This window comes from Typopeltis vanoorti, chromosome 21 (genome assembly GCF_054136105.1).
Source record: "Typopeltis vanoorti isolate ZY-2024b chromosome 21, IOZ_Tvanoo_1.0, whole genome shotgun sequence".
Lineage (NCBI taxonomy): Eukaryota > Metazoa > Arthropoda > Arachnida > Uropygi > Thelyphonidae > Typopeltis > Typopeltis vanoorti.
Window position 1 is genome coordinate 97568324 of NC_143569.1, and position 24194 is coordinate 97592517.

The 24194-nt window shown below is 36.0% G+C and overlaps 1 protein-coding gene across 1 annotated transcript in view; it reads left to right on the forward strand.

Annotated features, from left to right (window-relative positions):
• Window positions 1-24194, forward strand: part of LOC150095133 (uncharacterized) — a 489238-nt gene that overhangs the window by 24161 nt on the left and 440883 nt on the right. The window contains exon 3 of the mRNA XM_090410959.1: window positions 10587-10672. Coding sequence (XP_090267085.1) covers window positions 10587-10672 — 86 coding nt within the window. The remainder of the gene's footprint in view (window positions 1-10586; window positions 10673-24194) is intronic.

Sequence of the window (24194 nt, forward strand, 5' to 3'; positions counted from 1 at the left end):
ACGAAAATCAGAAGAAGAACGCAATATTCAGAAACAAAGCTGGGCTTTGCATAGATATCTAAAAACAAAACTGAAACAGCTAATGTAGTACAAGAGAAAATAAGCGAAAGGACCGAAACCAAAAATTCTGAGCTCATGGCAAGTACTTCTCATCCCAGTAATGTCGATATTAGCAATTGATTTTAATTATCCATGCAGATGCACATTTTCAGAACAAAATTCCACCATTAAGGATTAATTATCTCTCTCTCTCTCTTTCTGTAAAGAAATATAGTTTATGATAATTTTTCATTAACTTAATAATTTTCATTAGCTAATGTTACTATTTAGAATTTATGATCAGACATGTTGAAGCCTAGCTTAACATCGTGGCTTTTAAGACATCATTAAAAGAGTTTTTTTAGGGGAAGGGGCAGCAAAATATGCTATTGCATGGGGCAGCAAAATTCCTAGGGCCGGCACTGTCCATTCAAACAACCTGCTCTTGTGCATATCCTCCTTATACCAACAATGGTCACTTGTTCTATCCCCCCATTCTAAATTATATCCCCCTCCTTCTATTCATGAGATTTGCAAATCTCCTTTCCTTAATCCGTCTTCATATCCCACATTCCACACAGACCAGTTACCACCTCAGTCAGTCTTCTCTGGACCCTTTCTAATATATTATCATCCCTATGAAAACCAGGTGACCATATCTGTGCACATTAATCCATATGAAACCTAATCAAAGCCTTCTACAATGGAACTATAACCTCTTTATTTCTTCATGTTAAGGTCTTCTGCATCATTGTCATAATCTAATGTTATAACTTCAGAATTTGTGCAGTGTGACTTCTAAAATTCAGGTTCATCTCCATCACCATTCAGGTCTCTTGTCTCCTCAACTTCCTCCAGAATTTCCCCACTAAATGTATATTTTGCATCACATTGTTGACTACGAAATTTCAGAATCTTACACATTGCAGTGTTGAACTGATAGTTTCAATTGGTTGCTCACTCATACAATCTATTCAAGTCCTCGTGTAGGGCTACAACATCTGATTCATCATCTCCCCAGTTTTGTATCATCTGCAGACAGTTGTATATCTCCATTTAAATCAATCCCAATATCATTAGTATACAAGTTAAACAACAACAATGGCCCCAAAACAGACCCCTTCCTCCACAGCACATCACTTTCCTCTTCCAAAATAGTGTACCTCATACACAACTCACTGATAATGCTTATCAGTCAGTCACTAATCTAGTATTGCCATATATCCAACTTGATGTGTGCAATCTCCAGTTCTCTGATATGTTTGTCACCTTGTTGTTGCTTATCAAGCAGTTTTTACTAAATGTAACTTAGTTTTACAAGGTGCACAGCGAGCAATTGTTCCAAAGGAATTTTAACTGGAAATATAAACAGAACAGAAGAAACACCAAACAGTAATAAAGGAACTGAATTTCTAAAATTCTTCAGGGATAGATGCCCTAGACAGTATGTGATGGAGGATCATAAGTTTTGGATTTGGACATATAGCTTCAGAGGATCTCATTTTGAGTGAGAGTCAGATTGAGATCATCTGATGGTCTTCCATGCACCTGACTGGTGAGAGCAACATTCAATCATAAGCATGAGTAATTATCAGGCAGAATAGAATTTACAAAATTATGAGGCAGGTGATTATAATAGACTTGGAAACCAGCTTGAGGAAGTACCATGATGTAAGAATTCGAAGGGAGAAGAGATCCTTATTGCATAGGAACTAATTATAAAATACTTGTTAGTTGCAGTGCCAGACTGCATACCAAAAAATGTTCACATTTGACGTCCGTAGACATAGCATGGTCACTGCCGTACCTCACATGGTTTTTGGCAATGATATCTCTGCTAGAATAAGTGGTAGGGTTGCAGATTTCCACACAAAGTTTGTGGGACAATCAAAAATATCCATGCTCATGGCCTCTTGGCTGGAGAGCAGACATGCTAACCACTAAGCCGGAGAACGGACACACTAACCACTCAGCCAACTAGACTGACTGACTGCATACCACAAGTGAAAATATTTTTTTTAATAGAAATCACCCCATAAGTGATTGTTTAATCTAAAGTACTTTAGTGCCATGGACAGTACCTCTTTAATAAAAAATTATTATCATCTGACCTCCATGAAATCAGAAACATATCGTGGGAAGTACTCACTATTGCACACAATGCTCATCCAACCATGCTTTAACCTGATTCAATGTGTCTACATTCACAACACACTCAGGTAATGCATTCCACTCTCTAACCACTTTCCATGCAAAGAGCCTTTTCCTCACTCCTCTGCACACATCCTCCTTATACAGTTTCCAGTGATGGCCTGTTGTTCTACTCACCCCTCCCATTCTATGAAAAATCTCTTCCATGTCAACCTGATAGCAACCCCTGACTAGCTTATATGTCTCAATCATATCCACCCTCCTCTTCCTCCTATTCACGAGACTTGGCAATTTAAATTCTTTTAATCTGTTCTCATACTCCATATTCCACTGACCACCTTTGTGAATCTTCTCTGGATCCCTTTCAACATATCCTCATTACACAAAAACCCGGGGACCAAATATGTGCACAGTAATCCATATGAGGCCTGATCAAGCCTTATATGACATCATAATCTCTATTTCTGCAGGTCAAGGTCCACCAAATCATTATCTGATGTGACATCTTCACAACTTATGTAATGTGATCCCTAAATTTCAGGTCCTTGTGCACCCAACTCCTAGATCTTTCATCTCCTCTATTTCCTTTAGAGTTTCCCCATCAAGTGTATACTTTGCTTCCCATCGTTGCTTACCAAATCTCAAAATCTTACATTTTGCAGCATTGAACTTAATTTCCACTTACCTGCCCATTCAGGCAGTCTGTTCAAGTCCTCCTATAAAGCCATAACATCTGCTTGAATCCGCATTGCCCTCCCCAGTTTTTGCATCATCTACAAACAGTTGCACTTTACTAGCTCAACTCATCCCAATATCATTAACATACAGAATGAACAACAGTGATCCCAAAACCTACCCCTGCAGTACACCACTAGTTACCTTCCTCTTTTGATTACCGCATCCCATATACAACTTTCTGACAGCCAGTCACTGATCCAACTTACAAGTGTGTTATTTTGTAAAAATTTGCAAAATCCAAGACCACTGTATATGCATTTCTCTTGTCCAAGGTATTTGTTACCTTGTTATAACACATGAGTGAGTTAGTAAACCATGATCTCCCTGTAACAAACACATGCTGATAATCACAGAAATACTGCTGTCATCAACCCATTTCTGTATCCTACTTCTCACCAATCTCTCCAGTACCTTCACCTCAACAGCAGATATTCAGATTGACCTATAATTTGAAGCTACAGCCTTATCACCTCCTTTATGCAGTGGAACAATTTTGCCCTCCCTCCAATCCTTTGGAACCTGTGCTGTTGTAAGACTCTTATTAAACAGGCATGTCAATGCTATTACCAATTCCTTGGAACATTCCTTTAAGACACGGTGATATTGATATGTTATCAAATGTTAGTGCTTTATTGGCATCAAGTTTATTTATTTCCTCAAATATTTCCTACTCACTCACAATTAAGCCATCCTCTCCTATGTCCTCTACAATTAAGTTCCTTGTGATTCCACCCTGATCAGAATAAAACATCCTTATAAATTGATCACTGAATAACTCAGCAATTCTTCAGCAGCAGTTTCTATTGTACTATTTTCATCCATTAACATCATCCTACCATCATTCTTCCGTGTACTTGCGACACATCTGAAAAAATTCTCTGGGGTTTTTCTTTTGCCTGATTTGCCAATTTCTTCTCATACTGCACTTTTCTTGTACTTGCTTAGTCACTCTCCTGGCTTGTTCTTTATACTCTTCATGTAACTGATTATTACCATTATTCATATTGTACTGCCTCCAAATTACCTTCTTATTCTAAATTTCAAGCTTAAGCTCCTCATTCAATTATTTTACATCTACCTTATTCAGAATGTTGGCCTTTGGAATACGTTGATGCAGTTGTGTATTTTTTTTGTCAGTTCCCAAGCAGCATTTATTTCCTATCGTTCAACTCCATTTTCCATTCTGTCTCCTAAGCTTGTCATAATCACCAGCCTTATAATTCCACATGTATCCTTTTCTCAAAAAAAAAAGTCTACATATGGCTAGCCACAATCTAGGTGATCACTTCATGATCACTCTCATCAACTGGAAGAAAGTGTGAAACCCCACTCGCAATTACATCCTCTGATGAAATGATCAGATCTAAAACTCTCAGTCCTCGTGTACCATCCTTTATGTGCTGCCTGAGATAGTTATCTCTCAAAAATGCAAGAAATTCATTTTCTTTATTCCAAAATGCTATCTCTTCATTCCAATCTATATCACATTAATTAAAATCTCCCATAATAATTACCCTTCCTTTGTTCACTTAATTCAAGTTGTTTATACATTTCTTCATTACCACCCTCCACATTCCCAGGCCGATAGTAACATCCAACTAAATATGTCTTCCTGTCAACGTCCATATTATACCACACTGCCTCATAACTATTGCTACTATTTCACTCTTTCATGTCTACCTTATGTGGACATCATTCCCCTGCTATTATCAGCAGCACTCCCTTCTTGTTCTTTCTATTCTCTTGAAAAATACTGTGTCCTTTCATTTCTATTTCTGTTAGAATGTCATCTGCATTCAACCAATTTCACTTATTCCAATGATTTTGGGGTGAATAAATCAATCAGTCAAACATTTCATCTCCCTTATTTCTGACACTTCTAGCATTTGTAAACAAAAACACAGCAGTTCATTTTTAGGTTTACAACCAATCCTATCCAAGAAACTTGTTAGTTGTTATTTCCCCCACCACACTTGCCCAATCACCTTTATCATCACTTAACACATATATCTGCTCATTCTCAACTTCCACACTCACATCACAATATATTCCATCTTCATACACACATTCACTGCCACTTTCAACATCCACTCTCTCTATGCCATGTCTGCTTGTCCGCCCGGACTTCCCCCGTTTCCCTGTTCCTCTTGCATTCCTGGTCTCTCTTCATCTCTCACACTACTACTGTTTCCACTGCCAAGCACTTCTGTCTCTTCAATACCACTCTCCTGATTTTTCCCTTTATATCTTGCATGCATCACACACTGTACTTCTGCACACTGTACTTCCATTAAGAAACACTTTCTCCAGTGTACTCACTCCAAAGCCATTCAAATGCAACTCATCGTGCCTGTATAATTTCATTCTTCCCTAAAACTCATGCCATATATCCACAAACTGTGCTTCCTTCTCCTCACACAACTCTGTTAGCATACCATTCATGATTTTGGCTCTCCATCGCAAATCATCATTTCATATCTCAGCAAGAAATGCTTTTCCCTCTTTCTGTTGAAAGATAATACTATGTGAAAGATAACACTGCAATGTTATCTTTCACTCCTATCGATATTCTCCTGATATTAGACTTCACATGCTCATTATGTCCACTTAGATAATTTGTCCCCACAATCACCACTAACTTTCATGCCTGTTTATTCCTCATGTCCAACTTGTGAATTATCCCACTCATTCTCCCTCCTTGATGGTAGACCTTATGGACTCTCTCATTAACTAATCTTTTAATTATCGAATCTCCATATACTGCTATCCTGGAATCAATTGTCACCTCTTTTACCCTTTTTTCTTTCATTCTATTCTCTTGCACACTTTCATTAATTTCCATTAAATATCTAACATCATTCTGAATATTCTTCATTTCATTTTTCAGTTTCCATAACTGTTTCATCAAATCTTGCATTCCGACAATTTCACTCTCTCTCATTCCCGCAGTCTCACTACCTCTCGTTCTGCCACATCTTGCTTCTGTTTCCTCATTTATGTTTTTGTTGCTCCTTTATCACTAACTTTTGCTTCTATATTCTTGCATTCTTTCACTGCCTCACTTTCACTAGATTTCGTTTCATTTCCATTTCTTCCATTTCCACCATGTATCTTTTCATTCTATTTCACTTTGATTGCTGCATGATGCATAAGTGAGTTATTCAATGATCAAAGCTAGATTTCAGCTTGGAGACTTCCAATAATTGAATAAGGACCATGGAGAACCATCTAGAGTTGTTTCTGAATGCGCCTCCATAGTGCAATTGGAAGAATGACGGTACATTGCGCCCTTCAATTGGAATAGCCCTAAGTTCGATTCTCGTCGCGACGGGAGGAATCTTTATCTGGACGATTTCAATCGAAGGTGAGTTAGCCAATCTCATACGGAGGTAGCAGAGTTTTTTCTCCCAGAAACTTGGGAGAAAAATCCCGCATACAGAAATCGCCCTTCAGAACACACGCAATTTACAGACAAAAAATGCTAGTTGTGGTGGAGGTGGGCGGTAGATGGTGTTGATGGAGATGATTCGTAGTAGAGGTTCGGTGTAGCGGTTGAGACAGTTGTAGGTGTCCTCCTGTGATGAGTCTTCGGACTCCTTGAAGGTTGTCAGGAATAATAATAATAATAATACTGACACACCATAAAGTATCATGGGCATCCTCCAATAAATGTAATAAAGAAGTTTTATTTTTCAACCAAGAGATAGTATCTTATGTAATTAATTTAATAAGTTAATTCATTCATTGACTGTTTGTCCTGCCAAAAATTAGTTTTAACAGAGATACTCTCAAAGATACTTTGTGGCTGTTTCCAAAATGTGAAGTGATTCCTATCTAACAGATAGTACTGTTTATCTCATCCTGTTATAAACCAAAACCTAGCCTGCATCCATAGATTAATTTTGAAATACATAAACAAGTATACTGACAATTTCTGTGATCTACTGAAAACAATCAAGACATGCTTTCAAGGCAAATGGCTCAAGGAATTCAAATGATTGTTCTACTAAGATGAAGTTTCATTTTGTAATGTATGAAAAGATCCTAGGATTGCTGACGAAGGTTTTCAAGGGCGGTCTTTTTAAATTGGAGACATTTAGGTTTCAAGAGACACCCAGTTTTTATAAAAAATGCTGTGACATACAGATTTGAAATACATCTCTAGCTACCATTCAAAGCAAGGCGGATTCTAACATGTTTGAACACCTGAAGTGCCTTTATAACACAGTATATTATAAAGCTAAATTAAATAAGCCATTTACGGACTTCAAAAACTTATACAACCAGAATAGTATCAACATGATACGAAATGTAAAGAAATTTGTGTCAGTTACTGCTGATGTTGTTTATAAAAAAATTAGTTAAGTGAGTCTTTTTACTGGATGCTTTTCAGATATTTCCAGTGAGCAGAAACTCTTTCATTATATCTGATGCATATAATTCCCCTCCAAAACTGAGCTTCAGTGTATGTACTTTTATAGATGAGAGAGTGAAATGAACATATTCTTCTTGTCACGAACAACTAGTAATTGATTAGCAAGCAGTGGAAGAGAAATGCATATAATAAGATGTAGAAAAAAAACTATATATACAGTTCACCCTTGAAGAATGCGGGTCTGAACTGTGTAGGTTCACTTATACATGGATTTTTTTAAATAAATATACTGGAAAATTTTTTTGTAGATTTGCAACAATTTGAAACAACTCACAGACGAACTGCATAGCCTAGAAATATCAAAAACATTAAGAAAAAGTAGGTATGTCATGAATGTATAAAATATATGTAGATACTAGTCTATTTTATCATTTACTACCATAAGATATGTATAAATCTCTTATAAAAAGTTAAAATTTCAAAACGTGCACACAAATGCTTACAGACTGTAAATGCCATTTGCAGTCAAGAGAAATGTGAACAAATGTAAAGATGCAGTATTAAATCATAACTGTATAAAATTAACGGTTATTAATTAGTTAAATTAATTAGCATAAAATAAAATATTATAACAATTCAATCATAGGGTATATGCTAGGCTACTGCAAAGAATCATATCAATTGCAATAGGCTACAATAAAGCAATCATGTTGTGCTTCGTTATCAATGCATGAATCATTATACCTCTAAATAAATTGCTTGAATAATTTCTTTTTCACATTATCTTTTCAGTTTTGATATTTAGTGTTAGAAATACATAACATCTATAGTGTTTCATATCATATAAGGCAATATTGATGTAGGTACTGACAGACATATGTATGATTCATTTTGCAAATAGTAAACATAAACTTACAGTATCAATAAGTACCGTACATTTCGGTAAATGTATTTTGACTTCCTTATGTTTTTCTTAATAACATTTTCTTTTCTATAGCTTACTTTATTGTAAGAAGAATACAGTATATAATACATATAACATACAAAAGATGTGTTAATTGACCTGTTTATGTATCAGTAAGGCTTCGGGTCAACAGTAGACTATTAGTCATTAAGTTTTTTGGGAGTCAACATTTATACATGGAGTTTTGAACAATGTGTGTGTTGGGGGGGGGGGGTCAGCACCCCTAACTCCCACATTGTTCAAGGGTCAACTGTACATATATATATATATATATATATATATATTTTTATCAACAGACCTTCATGGAATCAAGAGCTTCATTGCAGGAGGTCGTACTCTCACATGCACAGCTCATCACACCTTGATTTAAATGACTTCACTGTTTCTGCGCTCACCTCACTTTCAGGCAGTGCATTCCAATCACCTGCCACACTGCATGCAAAATACCTACTCCTTACATTCACCTTATACATCTTCCAGGGTGTCCTTTCATTCTCCCCCCCCCGTTTCCATATATTCTATAAACAATCTCATCCACATTAATCTGGTAATTACCTCTTTCCAACTTATACATCTTGATTATGTCTCCCCTCTTTCTTCTATCCACTAGGCACTGTAATTTGCATTCACTCAATGTGTCCTCATATTCAATATCTGAGACAAGAAACCAACTTAGTCAGTCATCTCTGAACCCTCTCCAACATCATCCTTTTGAAAACCTGCAAATTTTTTATTCCATATGTAGCAATGGAATCAAATGGAATCAAAACATCCTTACTTCTACATGTCAGTGTTCCCTTCATCATTCCCATAATCCTGTGTTGTCCTCATAATTTTAGCAAAATGTCCACAAAATTCCAAGTCCTTATCCACCATCACCCAAAGATCTTTCATCTCCTCAACCTCCTCTAAAATATTCCCATCAATCCTATACTCTGCACCCCATCTTTGCTTCTTAAATTTTAAAACCTTACACTTTGCTACATTAAACTGACAGCCCACACACTTGTCCATTCAGACAGTCTATTTAGGTCCTCTAAATAGACTGTCTGAAGGTTGCAAAGCTACAACATCTCAACTACTTTTCATAACTGTCACTAACTTTGCATCATCTGCAAACAGCTGTATATCACTATGTAAGCCCTTTCCAATCTCATTTTTTTACAAATTAAACAACACTGGTCCCAAAATATACCCATGTGGATGCAACTAGTGACTTTCCTCTTCTGGAATATCACTCCTACATACTCAACTGCTGATACCTATCAGACAACCAATCTCCAATCCAATGTACTAGTCTACTATTCAACTCCATCTGTTCCAATTTACTACTAGATTGTCATGTGGCAATCTATCGAAAGCCTTTTGCAAAAGCTAAATATACTACTGTATATGCATCACCCCCCTTATAAGAAGTAAGCAGATTGCTAAAACATAATCTTCCTTTAACAAACCCATGCTGTCCATCAAAGAGAATTCTGCTGCTGTCAACCCAGTTCAAAAATCTGAAGCCTTGTACTCACTAGCTTCTCCATGACCTTCACCACAATGCCAGAGAAACAGATTGGTCTATAAATTAAAGTCTTAGTCTCCCTTTATGAAGTGGAACAATTTTGCCCTCTTTCTTCTCCTTTGGAACTTGGGCAAATCTATTTATCATGTTAAAAAAAGTTAAGTTAAACCTGTTGTTAACTCTCTGAAACATTCCCACAAGACACTGGTGATATACTAGTGTGTTGTGGGAATGTATCAATAGGAAGACTGAGACCTTGGTGGAGTTAGGTTCAGTTAGAATATGAAATTAGAAAATGCAGTTGGATAATTAAGATAATCATCATCATCATCATCATCAAATTCCTGGTTTATACCCTCAAAGGGTGTACAGGATATGATAGTACTACATGAAAAATTTTAAATTTTAATTGGATAATTAATTAAAAATTTTGCAAACAAGATAATTCTAACTGTATCTAACTCCACCAAGGTCTCAGTCTTCCTACTGATCTCTATATTTTTTTTCTTATTATTACTGTTAAAAGTAATTAAAATGAGAAAATTTCGAAACAGAGGTTATATAATTTCTCATATCTGGTTCCAGCATATATATTTGACTCTTTCTTTAGCATAACAGCATACTAAAAACAACTAAATCATGTAGGCATGTGACTTCTGAAATGAAATTCACCACAGCAACTATCTGCTGCAACAAACTATGCCTGGTCTCCCTGCCAGTATATTATAATGAAAGCTAATTGATGTTTATTAGCAAATTTGCCAAAATTATTATTTTATATAATAAATACTGTATTCTCTTTTCAGTGGCATGAAGTTTTACAAATTATCTCTATTGACTTTACCTGTACAACCAGAGCATAAAGTACTTGAGATCAAATTTGAGGCTCCAGGTGAGTTTGAAAAATTGTTGTGCTAAATACTTAAGAATGTTAGAACACACACACACACACACACACACACACACACACACACACACACACACACACACACACACACACACACATCTGCATTCACCATGCTCTCAGGCAGGCAGTGCATATCAGCCACTTTCCATGTAAAAAATCTGCATCTTGCCCACACCCTTGCTCACATCTTATGCACTATCCCGAGATCTCTTATTCTCTCCCTTTCTCCCATTCTGTGTGAAATTGCTTCCAGATTAACCTAGTAACATCTCTTACCAACTTATATGTCTCAATCATATCTTCCTCCCCTCCTTCTATTCATGAGGCTATGTAACCTGCATTCCCTCAATCTGTCTTTATACCTCACATTCCAAACACCGATTAGAGCCTTTCTAATACATCCCTATGAAAACCAGATGACTAAATCTGCATGCATTAAGCCATGTGAGCAGGGCCGGCCATCTCGGGGGTGCGGTGGGTGCAATGCACCGGGCCCCACGATCGAGTGGGCACAGTCGGTACACATTTGCGGAAACTTTTCTTTTTTTTTTTCCTTCTTCTAATTTTGCTTATAACTAAAGGGATTTCATTGACAGGATTTTAGGGGCCCCGGTAATAATAATATCTCTGTGTTTCTCTATTATATTAGGATTTTTGCGTAACCCTTTTGATGCATTTATTCAGTGTATAAAAATTAACAAACATAATTTCGTTTTTGCCCTAAAATGCTAAAATGTCTGATTCATCATTAGTTTTTTTCTAATCTGTTACACATTTATATCATTTGGCTCGTTATCGAAACCATTGAAAAAATATTTATTATATTCTTTATATATGGTTAGTCTAGAGCAGGGGGTGGACAACAACCCTTAACATACCTGCCAAACATGGCACGCCAATGACTTTTTTCCAGCACGCAACCCAGGGCTCATCTTAGAAAATAATTAAATAAAAAAATACATTTCAAACATCTTCGCTGACACATATTTTAACTTAATATAATACAATTTTATTAAGTACAGCTATACCAAATAAAAATGCAATAATTAATTAAACTCTACCAACTATTTCATAATAATAAGTAATAAGAAAATTAGAAACAAGCATCTTATTTCCAAGCCATCGATATATCTCCGCAATATACTGATGTACAAGTTTTGTCCAGTTCAGTTGTTGCATTATTCGTCAGGCATCCAAATGTGGCATGACTCCTTTACCATCATTTGATATATCTTTTCATGTTTCGTAAAGAACGTATCTGTTTTCTAAAGTGTATTTGTATTTTATTAAATCGTAAGTCATTAAAATATGGATCGGAAGTATTTATTATCAATTAATATGTTTAACTTATTAGATATAAAAGCAAATTTCCTTTACATTGATTTTCGGAAACTAAAGTTTTCAGTTTTTTTCATAAAATCCCTGCATATATTCCAGTTGCTATTTCCTGCCTAGAGAGCACTTTCCTTGTGTGCATCCTTCCCAAATAGCACCATCTGCTTTCCCTTTATTTCAAGCAAAAATTAGCAGTAATTTACAAGACTTGAGATACTTAATGAACAATCCTTCACGAATGACTAATGAACAGACAGCCATGGTACTAGGCCAGTAAAGATATGTGCATATGATTGGTGTGGTATTAACAAAAGATCGTGCAAGTCAAAGATAAAGTCAGCAGACAATTTTTGAATTAAAATGCTAATTCTCTTCAACCAAATTCAATATCTGAAAGTGCCATAACAATATTCACTATATATTTCCTAGCTTTAACACGTTTACGAATTTTAACACTTTCTGTTGATTTTTATTGTTGCTCTGCATTTGAGCTGTTGGGGACTGACTCCCACACATCTAGATTTTAGTGTTTGCCAATGCAGTATATGGTTTTGCTTGCAGCTAAATAGCATAGTTTTTGGGGGAAGGGACATGCGATTCATTAGTTAGTGCCATTTTTATCCCAGCTGTCTCTAATTGCACTATTTGTTGAGAAATATATTACACAGACTGCAAATGTTTGTACCTTATTCAGTGATACAATAAAATGACCTGCTTTTACTTGCATCAGCACATGTATTTGCTAGTATGGAGGGCGTGTGGTTTGCCATGGGATGTATTGCCATGAGGTAAACGTGAATAAACTATTTTTCTGTGCGAGGTTACTCAAAACTTTTCAATTTCTTTTTTTCACAAAGTAAAATCAGGGGTGCGAGTTATACGCGAGGACCAGTTATATTCCAGTAAATACGGTAAGTTATTTTTAAAGCTATGTGAAATGTATTATCAATATTCAGGATTATGAAGTGATGTCTGCACGTGATTAGATCTCAACTACATTAATTTCAACTTAGTTAATAGTGATAGATAAGGGTGAAACTGATGTACTGAAGTAAACAAACGAAAAAAAATAAACACATTTCTTGAGTGTTTCTAAAATTTTGTAATATTGTAAAAAGTATGTACATATTTAACTTTTTGTTAATTCATGGGATAAAAATATTTAATATTTTTTACTTATTCGACAGGCAAAGCCTAACCCATAATGTCCATGTCAAGAAAGTATCCCTCTGGGTGTCAAAAAAGAAAAAAGAAGAAAAGCAAAATCTCAAAAAGTCGCAAGTAGATTTGTTTTCATGGCAATGAAACTGACAACGAAATTGCTACGACTTCAGCTGTTGCGATTCAAACTTCAACTGAAGAAGAAACCTCCAAACAAGCTACACAACTTTTCAACAAAAATGTAGAAACTGTGGGATTCGTTGAAAAATATGCATCTGATTATACAAACATTTTGGATACAGCAAATAACGATGAAAACAATAATAACGATGGTGATTAAGTGAATATAAATGATCCAGGTTTGTGGCTAAATATTATAACTGATAAATTTTGATAATTTTGTGTTAAAACCAGACCTAAACAACATTATCAGGACACATTCATTAAGAATTTTGAAGGTAGATCATTTTCTACGTCGTACTATTTAAAAAAAATGCCAAATGGTGAAACTCAGCTTCACAGCTGGTTAGTTTACTCAAAAGCTCAAGACTCAGTATTTTGCTTTTGTTGTGTATTATTTTCCAAAAGAAGAGGAAAAGATCAATCAACATGATTTATATATAGTTTTAATAAATAGAGAAAACAGCACATTTGAGGCCATTTGGTGTGAGATTGTGGCTAGCAGAACTAAATATACAATTGGGTGCTGCTATAGACCAGGTGATGGAAAAGATAGTGGTGACAGCATGCACAAGCAAATAGAAGAAATGAGTGGAAGGAGGGTAATTATTATGGGAGAATTCAACTATGGTGGCATTGATTGGAAGGAAGAGAGGACACATTGGAGGAAGGAATTGGTTTTTATGCGGTTATTAAGGGATAACTATCTGCTACAGCATGTAATGGAAAATACTAGGGGTCAGAGTACTTGACCTAGTAATTGCATCTGAGGATTTGGCTGTAACAAATATGACCACATTGCCACCAATTGGTGAGAGTGATCATAGGGTCTTGACTTGGGAGGTGGCTAAAGGTGTGGAATTTTCAATTAAGACAGAGTACATGTGGAATTATTGGGCTGGAAAGTATGACAAGCTTAGGAGTTTGATTGGTTCAGTGCCATGGCATGTACAACTGCAAGGACTAGAAATTGATAGTGCATGGGAGGCAGTTAAGAAGTGTTTGCATGAAGTAATGGCTGACTGTATACCTAGAGTCCAAATAATAAATCAAGTAGGGGTTAAATGGATGAATAACACCATTAAGCTTGAGCTGCAAAAAAAGAAACAACTATGGAGGGAATTTAAAGAGAAAGGTGACCGGCAGGCACATGAACGGTATAAAGCACAGGCCAGAAGGGTAACGAGTGTGGTAAGAAAAGCAAAAAAGGATTACGAAAGAACATTGGCCATGCAGGCTAAAGAGAATCGTAAACAGTTTTTTGGATATGTAGCAAGTAAAAGGAAAAATGTACATGGCAGAATGATTTTAAAGAATGCCGATGGTAGGGAGGTAACTAAATCGGTTGATATAGTTGAGTTACTGAGTGAGCACTTTGCAAGAATATATCATCCAGGTGGTGACATTGCAGAAACGAATAAACCAGTAGATTATACGGGAATTGTGGTGAATGAAGTGGAGGTGAGTAGTCTATTGCATAACCTGAATGTCAATACATCCGTGGCATTGGATGGTATACCAGCTCGTGTTGTACGAGAAGCAGCTAAACAATTGTCAGTACCCTTGACCATTTTGTTTAATTTGAGTTTCGGATCTGGGTTAGTCCTGAGGGGGTGGAAAGAGGGGAAAATAGTTCCACTGCATAAAGGTGGTTCCAAGACTGCTGTAGTAAATTACCGACCGATTAGCATATCAGGAATCATTGTCAAGGTCTTAGAGAAATTAGTCAAGAAAAGAATACAGGATTGGATAGATGAAAATGGGATATTGTATGAGGGACAACATGGATTTGTGAAGGGTAGATCATGCCTCAGTAACTTGCTCACGTTTTAAAACACAGTGACGGCTGAACTGGATAGGGGTAATGGGTTTACAGTGATACTACTGGACCTTGCCAAGGCCTTTGACAGGATACGCATGGAACCCTAATCAGTAAACTGGAGCAGATGGGGATAGATTTAGGGTTGGTGAGATGGATAGGAGGGTGGTTGAAGGAGAGATACCAGAGAGTGGTTTATTCAGGAGTGGAGTCTAAAAGACGGCTTGTGACTAGTGGTGTGCCATAGGGTTCTGTTTTTGGACCACTACTTTTCAATTTGTTCATCAATGATATAGGAAAGGATTTGAGAGGAAGTGTTCATTTGTTTGCTGATGATGCAAAGTTGGGTAGAGCAATTGTGAGTGCACAGGATGTCAAAATTTTACAGGATGATTTGGATAGTTTGGAGGACTGGGCTAGGAAAAATGGATGTCAATTTAATGTGGCAAAGTGTAAGGTTATTCACTTTGGGGTGAAAAGAATAGCAGCAGTATATTGCATTGGTGGAACCGTACTCCAGGAAATTGATGAGGCCAGGGATTTGGGAGTGTTGGTGGATATGAAATTGAAGTTTAGGGGGCACATTGCAAAAGTGACTAAATCAGCTCATCAAATCACTTGGCTTCTGAAAAATACTTTAACATGTAGAAACAAACAAGTTGTTGTTCCTCTGTATTGAGCCTTGATAAGACCCCATCTGGACTACTGTACCCAGTTATGGGCACCAGGGTTTCTTCGTGATGGGGATGAAGTGGAGAGGATCCAGAGACGAGTGACCAAGATGATAGCAGATCTGTGGAATGAACCTTATGAGAATAGGTTGAAGATTTGTGGGTTGCAGAGATTGGACTATAGGTGAAGGAGGGGTGATATGATTGAGACATTCAAATTACTGAAGGGTTTCTATAAGATTGATCCAGAAGATATTTTTGAAAATATGACTGATGGGGGGGGAGGACTAGGGGCCATGCATGGAAGCTGGGCAAGAGCATGGTTGACAAGGGTGTTAGAGCTAGGTTTTTTACTTGGAGAGTGGTGAATGAGTGGAATAAGCTTCCAGAGTCTGTTGTGGGTGCTACGACCATGAATGAGTTCAAGGCAAGGTATGATAGATACTGTGTCAATGTCGAATAGTTGTTCTTGACATGATGTTAGGGCCTCCCTCGATTAGTCTGTCAACTCCTTGGAGTTGCCTGGAACAATAATAATAATAATAAATGGAGAAAACTGTCATCTGTAATTCGAGATCATGAGCTTTCTGTTGGTCACTTTAATTCTTTTATTACTTGGCAAGAATTATTAAAAAGGCTTAATTTATGTTCGGCTGTTGACAGAACAAATCAAATTAATATAAATAAAGAAACGGAACGTCTAAAATTACTATTACAAAGAATTATATATGTAATTCTACTTTTAGCAAGTAGTAATCTGTCATTTTGAGGATTCCATGAAACAATAGGAACGCCAAATAATGGAAATTTTTTAAGTTTAATAGAATTATTAAGTAAATATGATCTTGTGCTAATTGATCATGTAAACAGAATTAAAAATACAAAAAAAAGAATTGTGCATCATTTGGCTCATAGATTTCAGGAGAAAATTATTGCTGCATCAGGTAATGAAGTCCTTAATAAAATTAAAGACGATATAAAAGCCGCTATATATTACAGTATCCAAATATTACAGAAATATCAGGATTGTACTCCTGATATTTCTCACAAGGAACAAACTTTAATAATTATTAGATATGTAAATTTTGTAGACAAAAAATTAATTATAAATGAGTCATTTATAGGATTTATTGAAGTACCTCATGTGACTGGTGAAGGACTAGCAAATTCTCTTTTAAAAAGAATAGGTGAGCTTGATTTAGATATTATGAATTGTAGAGGGCAAGCATACGATAACAGTAGCAATGTGAAGGGAACATAGAAAGGCGTACAATCTAGAATAATTAGTTTAAACCCTCATGCAATTTATGTACCTTGCTTATCACATTCTTTTAATTTGATAATTTGCGATGCTGCTTCCAGTAGTATACATTGTAAAAATTTTTTCGGAATATTGCAACGTTTATACTGCGTATTTTCTGCATCTACAAAAAGGTGGGAAATTATACAAAAATATTTAAATATTACGCCTAAACCATTATGTGATTACTGATGGGAAGCCAAAATAGACGGTCAGAGCAGTGTATACACAGTTTGAACAAACTTATAATGCCTTAGAAGAATTTATTGGTGCCATTAACGATAACATAGCAGTATCCAAAGCTAAAAGTCTACAAGATTCTACAAGAAATGCCATTTATTTTAAGCTTATCAGTGTGGTTTACAATATTGTCAAAAATTAATAGTATCAACAAGCTATTTCAAGCAAAAACAATTGTTCTTGACGCTGCTTTTAATTTAGTGAATAAAATTAAAAATGAAATCCAAAATTTAAGATCAAAATTTAACACATTTTTAGACGACGCAAAAATGATAGCACAAAACTTGAATATTCCCGAAGACTTCCCTGAAAAAAGAATTAGAAAAAAAAAAAAAAGATTATTTTCAGAAGCAGCAGAAGATGCTTCTGAAAATAATCGTCATTTTACTAAACCTCTGCCGTGTTTAGTAAAATGAAGTTTTATTAAACCCGGTAGAGGAATTTAGATGTTACTATTTCAACGTTGTGATTGATACTGTTATTGTACAAATAGATGAGAGATTTAAAAATATACCCAATGTTATTTCTTATTTTAAATCAATCACTGATATAAAAACATTAGGAAAAAATGAACTAGAAAACTGCTCAAGGGATTTTGTAAAATATTATAGTAAAGATGTAAATGAAGACTTAATCCAGGAAATTAATTTGTTACGAGAATTGATCTCGGACCAAAAAATGTAAATAACATGCAAGACATATTGCGATATGTATTAAATAATAGTTATAATGAACTATTTCCAAATGTGCTAACTGTATTGAAAATTTTCTTTACGTTACCAGTTACTATAGCAAGTGCAGAGCGTTCTTTTAGCAAATTAAAATTGATAAAGAATTATCTTCAGTCAAGTATGTGCGAAGAACGCTTAAATGTACTTTCTGTATTAAGCATCGAAAAGGAAATTGCCAAAAATTGTAATTTTTCTGAAATGTTTAATGACATAGCAAAAAAAAAAATCGCATATTTAAATACATACGTATTAAGCAATATACATGTTAGTAAAACTAGGCCCCTAAATAGTAAACCTATTTATTTTTTTATGTGATAAATGAATTTTTTTTATTACTTTAATCAATAATTAATTGTAAATGCGCTAGTTGGTGAGCCAGGTTACTTTTGTTTGTGTTAAATATTTATTTATTTTAATTATTTAATACTTTTATTTTGTGGTCAGTAAACGTTATGTTAACCTGTTATATTTCTAATGTGTTTTTTTTTTGTTTTCCTGTGCCAAAATCATTTGCAGGTAAGAGGTTTTACAATACGTTTATTTCAAATCCTTTAATTTTTACCTTCGAAAAATATTTTAGGGCCCCAAAACGTTTCTTGCACCCAGGCGCCTTTATAGGGAAGGCCGGCCCTGCATGTGAGGTTTGATTAAATACGATGAAATCGTAAATTTATTATATCGAAATGAAGGATATTATCGATCCAACTATATTTTATAGCCAAATGTAGAAAAATAGTGAAGTTTTGAAAGTTTACCAGTGAGCTTACCACAATTGGAGTTACCTTGGCTTGCATTATTTAAACAACACAAACTTTGCCCACAGCCCATATATTCTCCCTGGTATTAATGCATGGAGTAAGTTCCACTAACTTAAAACACCAGACTTCAAATTGACCAAGTTCAAAAAAATATTTACAAGCAAAAATGAAGACAAAAAACTCATTCAGCACTCTAATTAAGGCTATGTCAGAAAGTTAAATTCATTGTCGGTAATTTCTAGGGTGGATACATAATGAAATATTAAACTATAGAACTTACATATGTCTTATATAAGACAATATAATAGATAATATTAACATCTATATTTCACATAATAATAATAATAATAATAATAATAATAGCAAAAAATAGAAACAAGTAGAAAAATTTTCTTACTTTTGAAAATTTGCTAGAAAGCTTATTATTATTATTTTTTATTATCTTAAGGTCCTCTTGGAGTCACAGACTCATCTAGGAGGTCCCATTTGCCATATGCATATCTCCATCTCATCATACCGTTCCTTAAACACATTCAAATGCTCTGCAAACACCATGCTCTATTCGTTTCAATCATTCACAAATCTGCATGCAAAAAACTGCTTCTCACTTTCTTGCTCATAGCCTCCTTATACAGTTTCCACTGATGACCTCTTGTTCTCCTCCAATCTCTGACCATTTTATGAAAACCCTCTTCAACATTAATCCAATAATAACACCTTAAGAACTTGTACATCTTTATGATATCACCTCTCTTCGATGCTCTTATCAACAAGATTCTACAAATTGCATCATCTCAACCTTTCTTCATATTCAACATTCCAGAAATCAGATATTATTTTGGTCATTTGCCTCTGGGCTCTCTCCAAAATCTCTTCATCCTTTTAGAAAACCTGGTGGTAAAATCTGTGCATGGTATTCCATGTGTGGGTAATCAGAGCCTTATATGAAAATTTGTTGTGTTGCCCTTAAAATTTCAGATCTTTATCCACCATCATCCCAATATCTCTTATTTCCTCCACCGCCAACAGTATATCCCCATCAAAAGTAAATTCTACATCCCATATTTGATTTCCAAATTTAAAACCTTACATTTCACAACATTGAACTGGCATCCCCATTCTCATTGCCATTCACTCAGTCTATTCAAGTCTTCTTTTAAGGCCACAACATCTGAATTACAACTTTGCATCATCTGCAAACAGCTATATATCCCTAAATTAAATTAAGGGGATAAAAATCCCTTATTATTTTACAGCCAGTATGCGAAACTCTGAGATCGAAAACTACGATATAAGAGTTTCATGCCGAAGAACTATCGGCGAATCCAAACGTAAGTGAACACCTGGATAGTACAACACCAAGGCAACTCAAAGAAAAGGTGGAGCAGGCTCCCTCACTATCTTTGATACTTTCTCATAATGTAAAACACAACTCCTAGGAGATGTAATACTGCCTTTCATTATGAGGAGAGGTCACTACCCAGACCGGTTACAACCTTTTTGAGGTTTCATCAGTGAGTAAGTAGACCTGGATGATATCAAAGTTTAAGTGAAAATAACTTACATGCCTTCACTATACGAATTTCAGAAAGATGTGCCCGTATATTATATTATAACTAAGATAAAAAGCCAAACGGCTGTTTTTTTCATGCAAAGTTAATTAAATTAAGAGGATAAAAATCCCTTATTATTTTACAGCCAGTATGTGAAACTCTGAGATCGAAAACTACGATATAAGAGTTTAATTAACTTCACCAGAAAAAAAAATAGCTGTTTGGCTTTTTATCTTAGTTATAATATAATGTATGGGCACACCTTTCTGGCATTTGTATAGTTAAGGTATGTAAGTTCTTTTTACTTAAACTTTGATATCATCCAGGTCTACCTACTCACTGATGAAACCTCAAAAAAGGTTGAAACCGGTCTGAGTAGTGATCTCTCCTCATAATGAAAGGCAGTATTACATTTCCTAGGAGTTGTGTTTTACATTATGAGAAAGTATCAAAGATAGTGAGAGAGCTTGCTCCACCTTTGCTTCGAGTTTCCTCGGTGTTGTACTATCCAGGTGTTCACTTACGTTTGGATTCGCCGATAGTTCTTCGGCATGAAACTCTTATATCGTAGTTTTCGATCTCAGAGTTTCGCATACTAGCTGTAAAATAATAAGGGATTTTTATCCCCTTAATTTAATTAACTTCGCCAGAAAAAAATAGCTGTTTGGCTTTTTAGCTGTATATCCCCTTTCAGATCTTATCCAATATCAATAACATACAAGTTAAACAGCAATGACTATAAAACAGATCCCCTGAGGTACACCACTAGTGACTTTTCTCTTCTTTGATATTGCTTCTCTATATACAACTTTAATCATGCAGGGTGAAAACACTGCATGATCCTTTCACTTCTCGCTGCATGAAAAACAACCAAATTTCCACACAATAGGAATAAGGAAGTTATTGTTCCTTTTTATAATGGAATGCAGATGCTTTATAAAGCATCTGTGCAAGAAAACTATCTGGAATATTGTATAAACATGTGGTTGTGAGAGAGAGGTGGGTGAGATGATTTAGAAATAAGTGACCACTATTATGGATAGTCTGGGATGTATGTTGTAAGGACAGATTAAGAGTTTGTTGTAGTCATACAAATGCTTGAAACAGAACAATTTACTTAGCAAATTTTGCAGGTTAGATGTAGACAATATTTCTGAATAGTTAATACTTAATACACAGTCAATTTGAAATCCAGTGCATTAGTGTAATATCTAACCCCATCTGCTCTAGTTCGACTATCAACTTATTATTATTATTATTATTATTCAGGCCTCAATGGAGTCAAAAGACTCATTGTGGAAGTACTTTCTAAGAAACACAAGTCAATCAAGACTCATCGAGGGAGGTCCCTTCTAGGAAACACACAGTCTATCATACCACTCCTTAAACACATTGACCATTGTCGCTCTCACCACTCTATCAGACAATGCATTCCATGGTCCCTCCATGCAAAGAAACCACCCCTCACCTTCTTGCTCACAGCTTCATTTTGTAACTCCCAGGGATGGCCCCTTGTCATGACTCCTTCCTGCTGTTCAACCAAGCGAAAGAAATCCACAGTGTCAATCCTGTAACCACCTCTCAACAGTTTAAAAGTCTTTATCATATTGCCTCTCCTTCTTCTATCCACCAAACTCTGCAGTCCACGCTCTCTCAGCCGATCCTCATAACTAACATTGTACAATCCTGAAACCATCTTTGTTATCTGCCTTTGTACCCTTTCCACAGTTAATTTATCCCAATGAAATCCTGGGGACCAGATCTGAGAACAACAGTCTAAGTGTGGTTTGATCAGAGTCTTATACAACGGAATGATAACCATTTTATCTCTGCAGGTCAGTGTCCTTCTCATTATTGCAGCAATCCTCTGTGTTACCTTCACTACCTTTGCAATATGTCCCCTAAATTTCAGTTCTCTATCAATCATCAACCCCAGATCTCTTGTCTCCCCTACTTCCTCCAGTTTAACTCCTCCCATAGAATATGCAGCGTCCCATCGATGTGTCCCAAACCTCAAGACCTTACATTTTGCTGCATTCAACTGACACCCCCCCCATTCATTTGCCCATCTGTCTAGCTTATTCAAATCCTCTTGCAGGGCTACCATCTCCACTATTACTAAGAACCCTTCCCAGCTTCGCATCATCCAAAAACAACTGAATATTCCCTTGCAATCCACTGACAATGTCATTAATATAAAGGTTAAACAATATACGTCAGAACACTGAGCCCTGTGGAACATCACTTGTAACCTTCTGGCTCTTTGATACTGCTCCACCATACACAACTCTCTGATACCTATCAGACAGCCAATCCTGAATCCAGTTGACTAATCTGACATCCAGACCCATGTGCTGCAACTTAAATATCAGCTTATCAGTGGCACCCTGTGAAATGCCTTTGCTAAGTCTAAGAAAATTGCAGTATATGCCCTTCCCTTCTAATGCTCTTGTAACTTTATCATAAAAGGCTAGCATGTTGCTAAAACAGGAGCACCACTTCACAAATCCATGTTGACTCTCACAGATAACATTACCCTCATCTGCCCAATGCTGTATACAGTCCCTCACTACTTTCTCCAAGATCTTCCTAACTACTGATGACACACAAACTGGCCTATAATTAGACACTTCTAGTCTGCTACCGCCCTTATGCAATGGCACTATCTTACCTTTCTTCCATTCCATGGGCACCTTTCCTACAGCCAGACTTTCATTGAAAAGACAGGTCAATGGCACTGTCAGTTCCTTAGCACATTCTCTCAAAACTCGTGGTGAAGTTCCATCCAGTCCCACCGCTTTACTAACATCCAGAGTACTCAGTATGTGGAACACACTTGCCTCCTGCTACTCTAAACCTCGAACCTGCCCTATCCCTCTAGTATTAAAATTGATTCATCCAGGATGCAATACTCCAATAAAATGTTCATTGAACAATTCCACTATGTCCTCTGCATCAGTCACTCTATTCACATTTTTATCCAACAATGGCATTCTTCTACAGTCATTTCTCCTCCTACTGGCCACGTAGCTAAAAAATTCCCTAGGATTTTCCTTGGATCTAAGTGCCAATCTTTTCTCATATTCCAGTTTTGCCTTCCTTACCATACTAGTCACTCTCCTGGCCTGTCTCTTCATGCAGTAATCTATCAAAAGCCTTTACAAAGTCTAAGTATACTAATGTGTATCCATCTCCCACATCCAATGATGCTGTCACTTTATTATAATAAGTGCATTACTAAAACATGACCTCCCTTTAGCATATCCATGCTGTCCATCACAGATAATACCATTTCTTTTTTCTCACTATACTTTCCAACACTTTAACCACAACACCTGACACACAGATTGGCATATAATTTGATGATTGAATTCTGTCACCACTGCTTTTATGAAGTGGTACAATCGTGCCTTCCTTCCATTCCTTTGGAACTTGACCCAGTGTAAGACTCATATTAAACAAATATGTCAAGGCAGATGTCAATTACTTAGTCATTCTTTCAAAATATGTGGTTATATATTATCAAGTCCCATACCCTTATTAATAACATATTTGCTTAATTCCCCATATACCTTTTCCTCACTCACACTCAGTCTTTCTCTCTCTTCTCATCCACTGTTTTCAAACTCTCCATGATGTCACACTCACAAGGATGAAAGACCTTTATGAACTGCTCATTAAAAATCTCAACTATATAATCTGCATCAGTTGTTCTTAACCATTTATCTCCAATCAATGCCACCCTATCATAATCGTTCT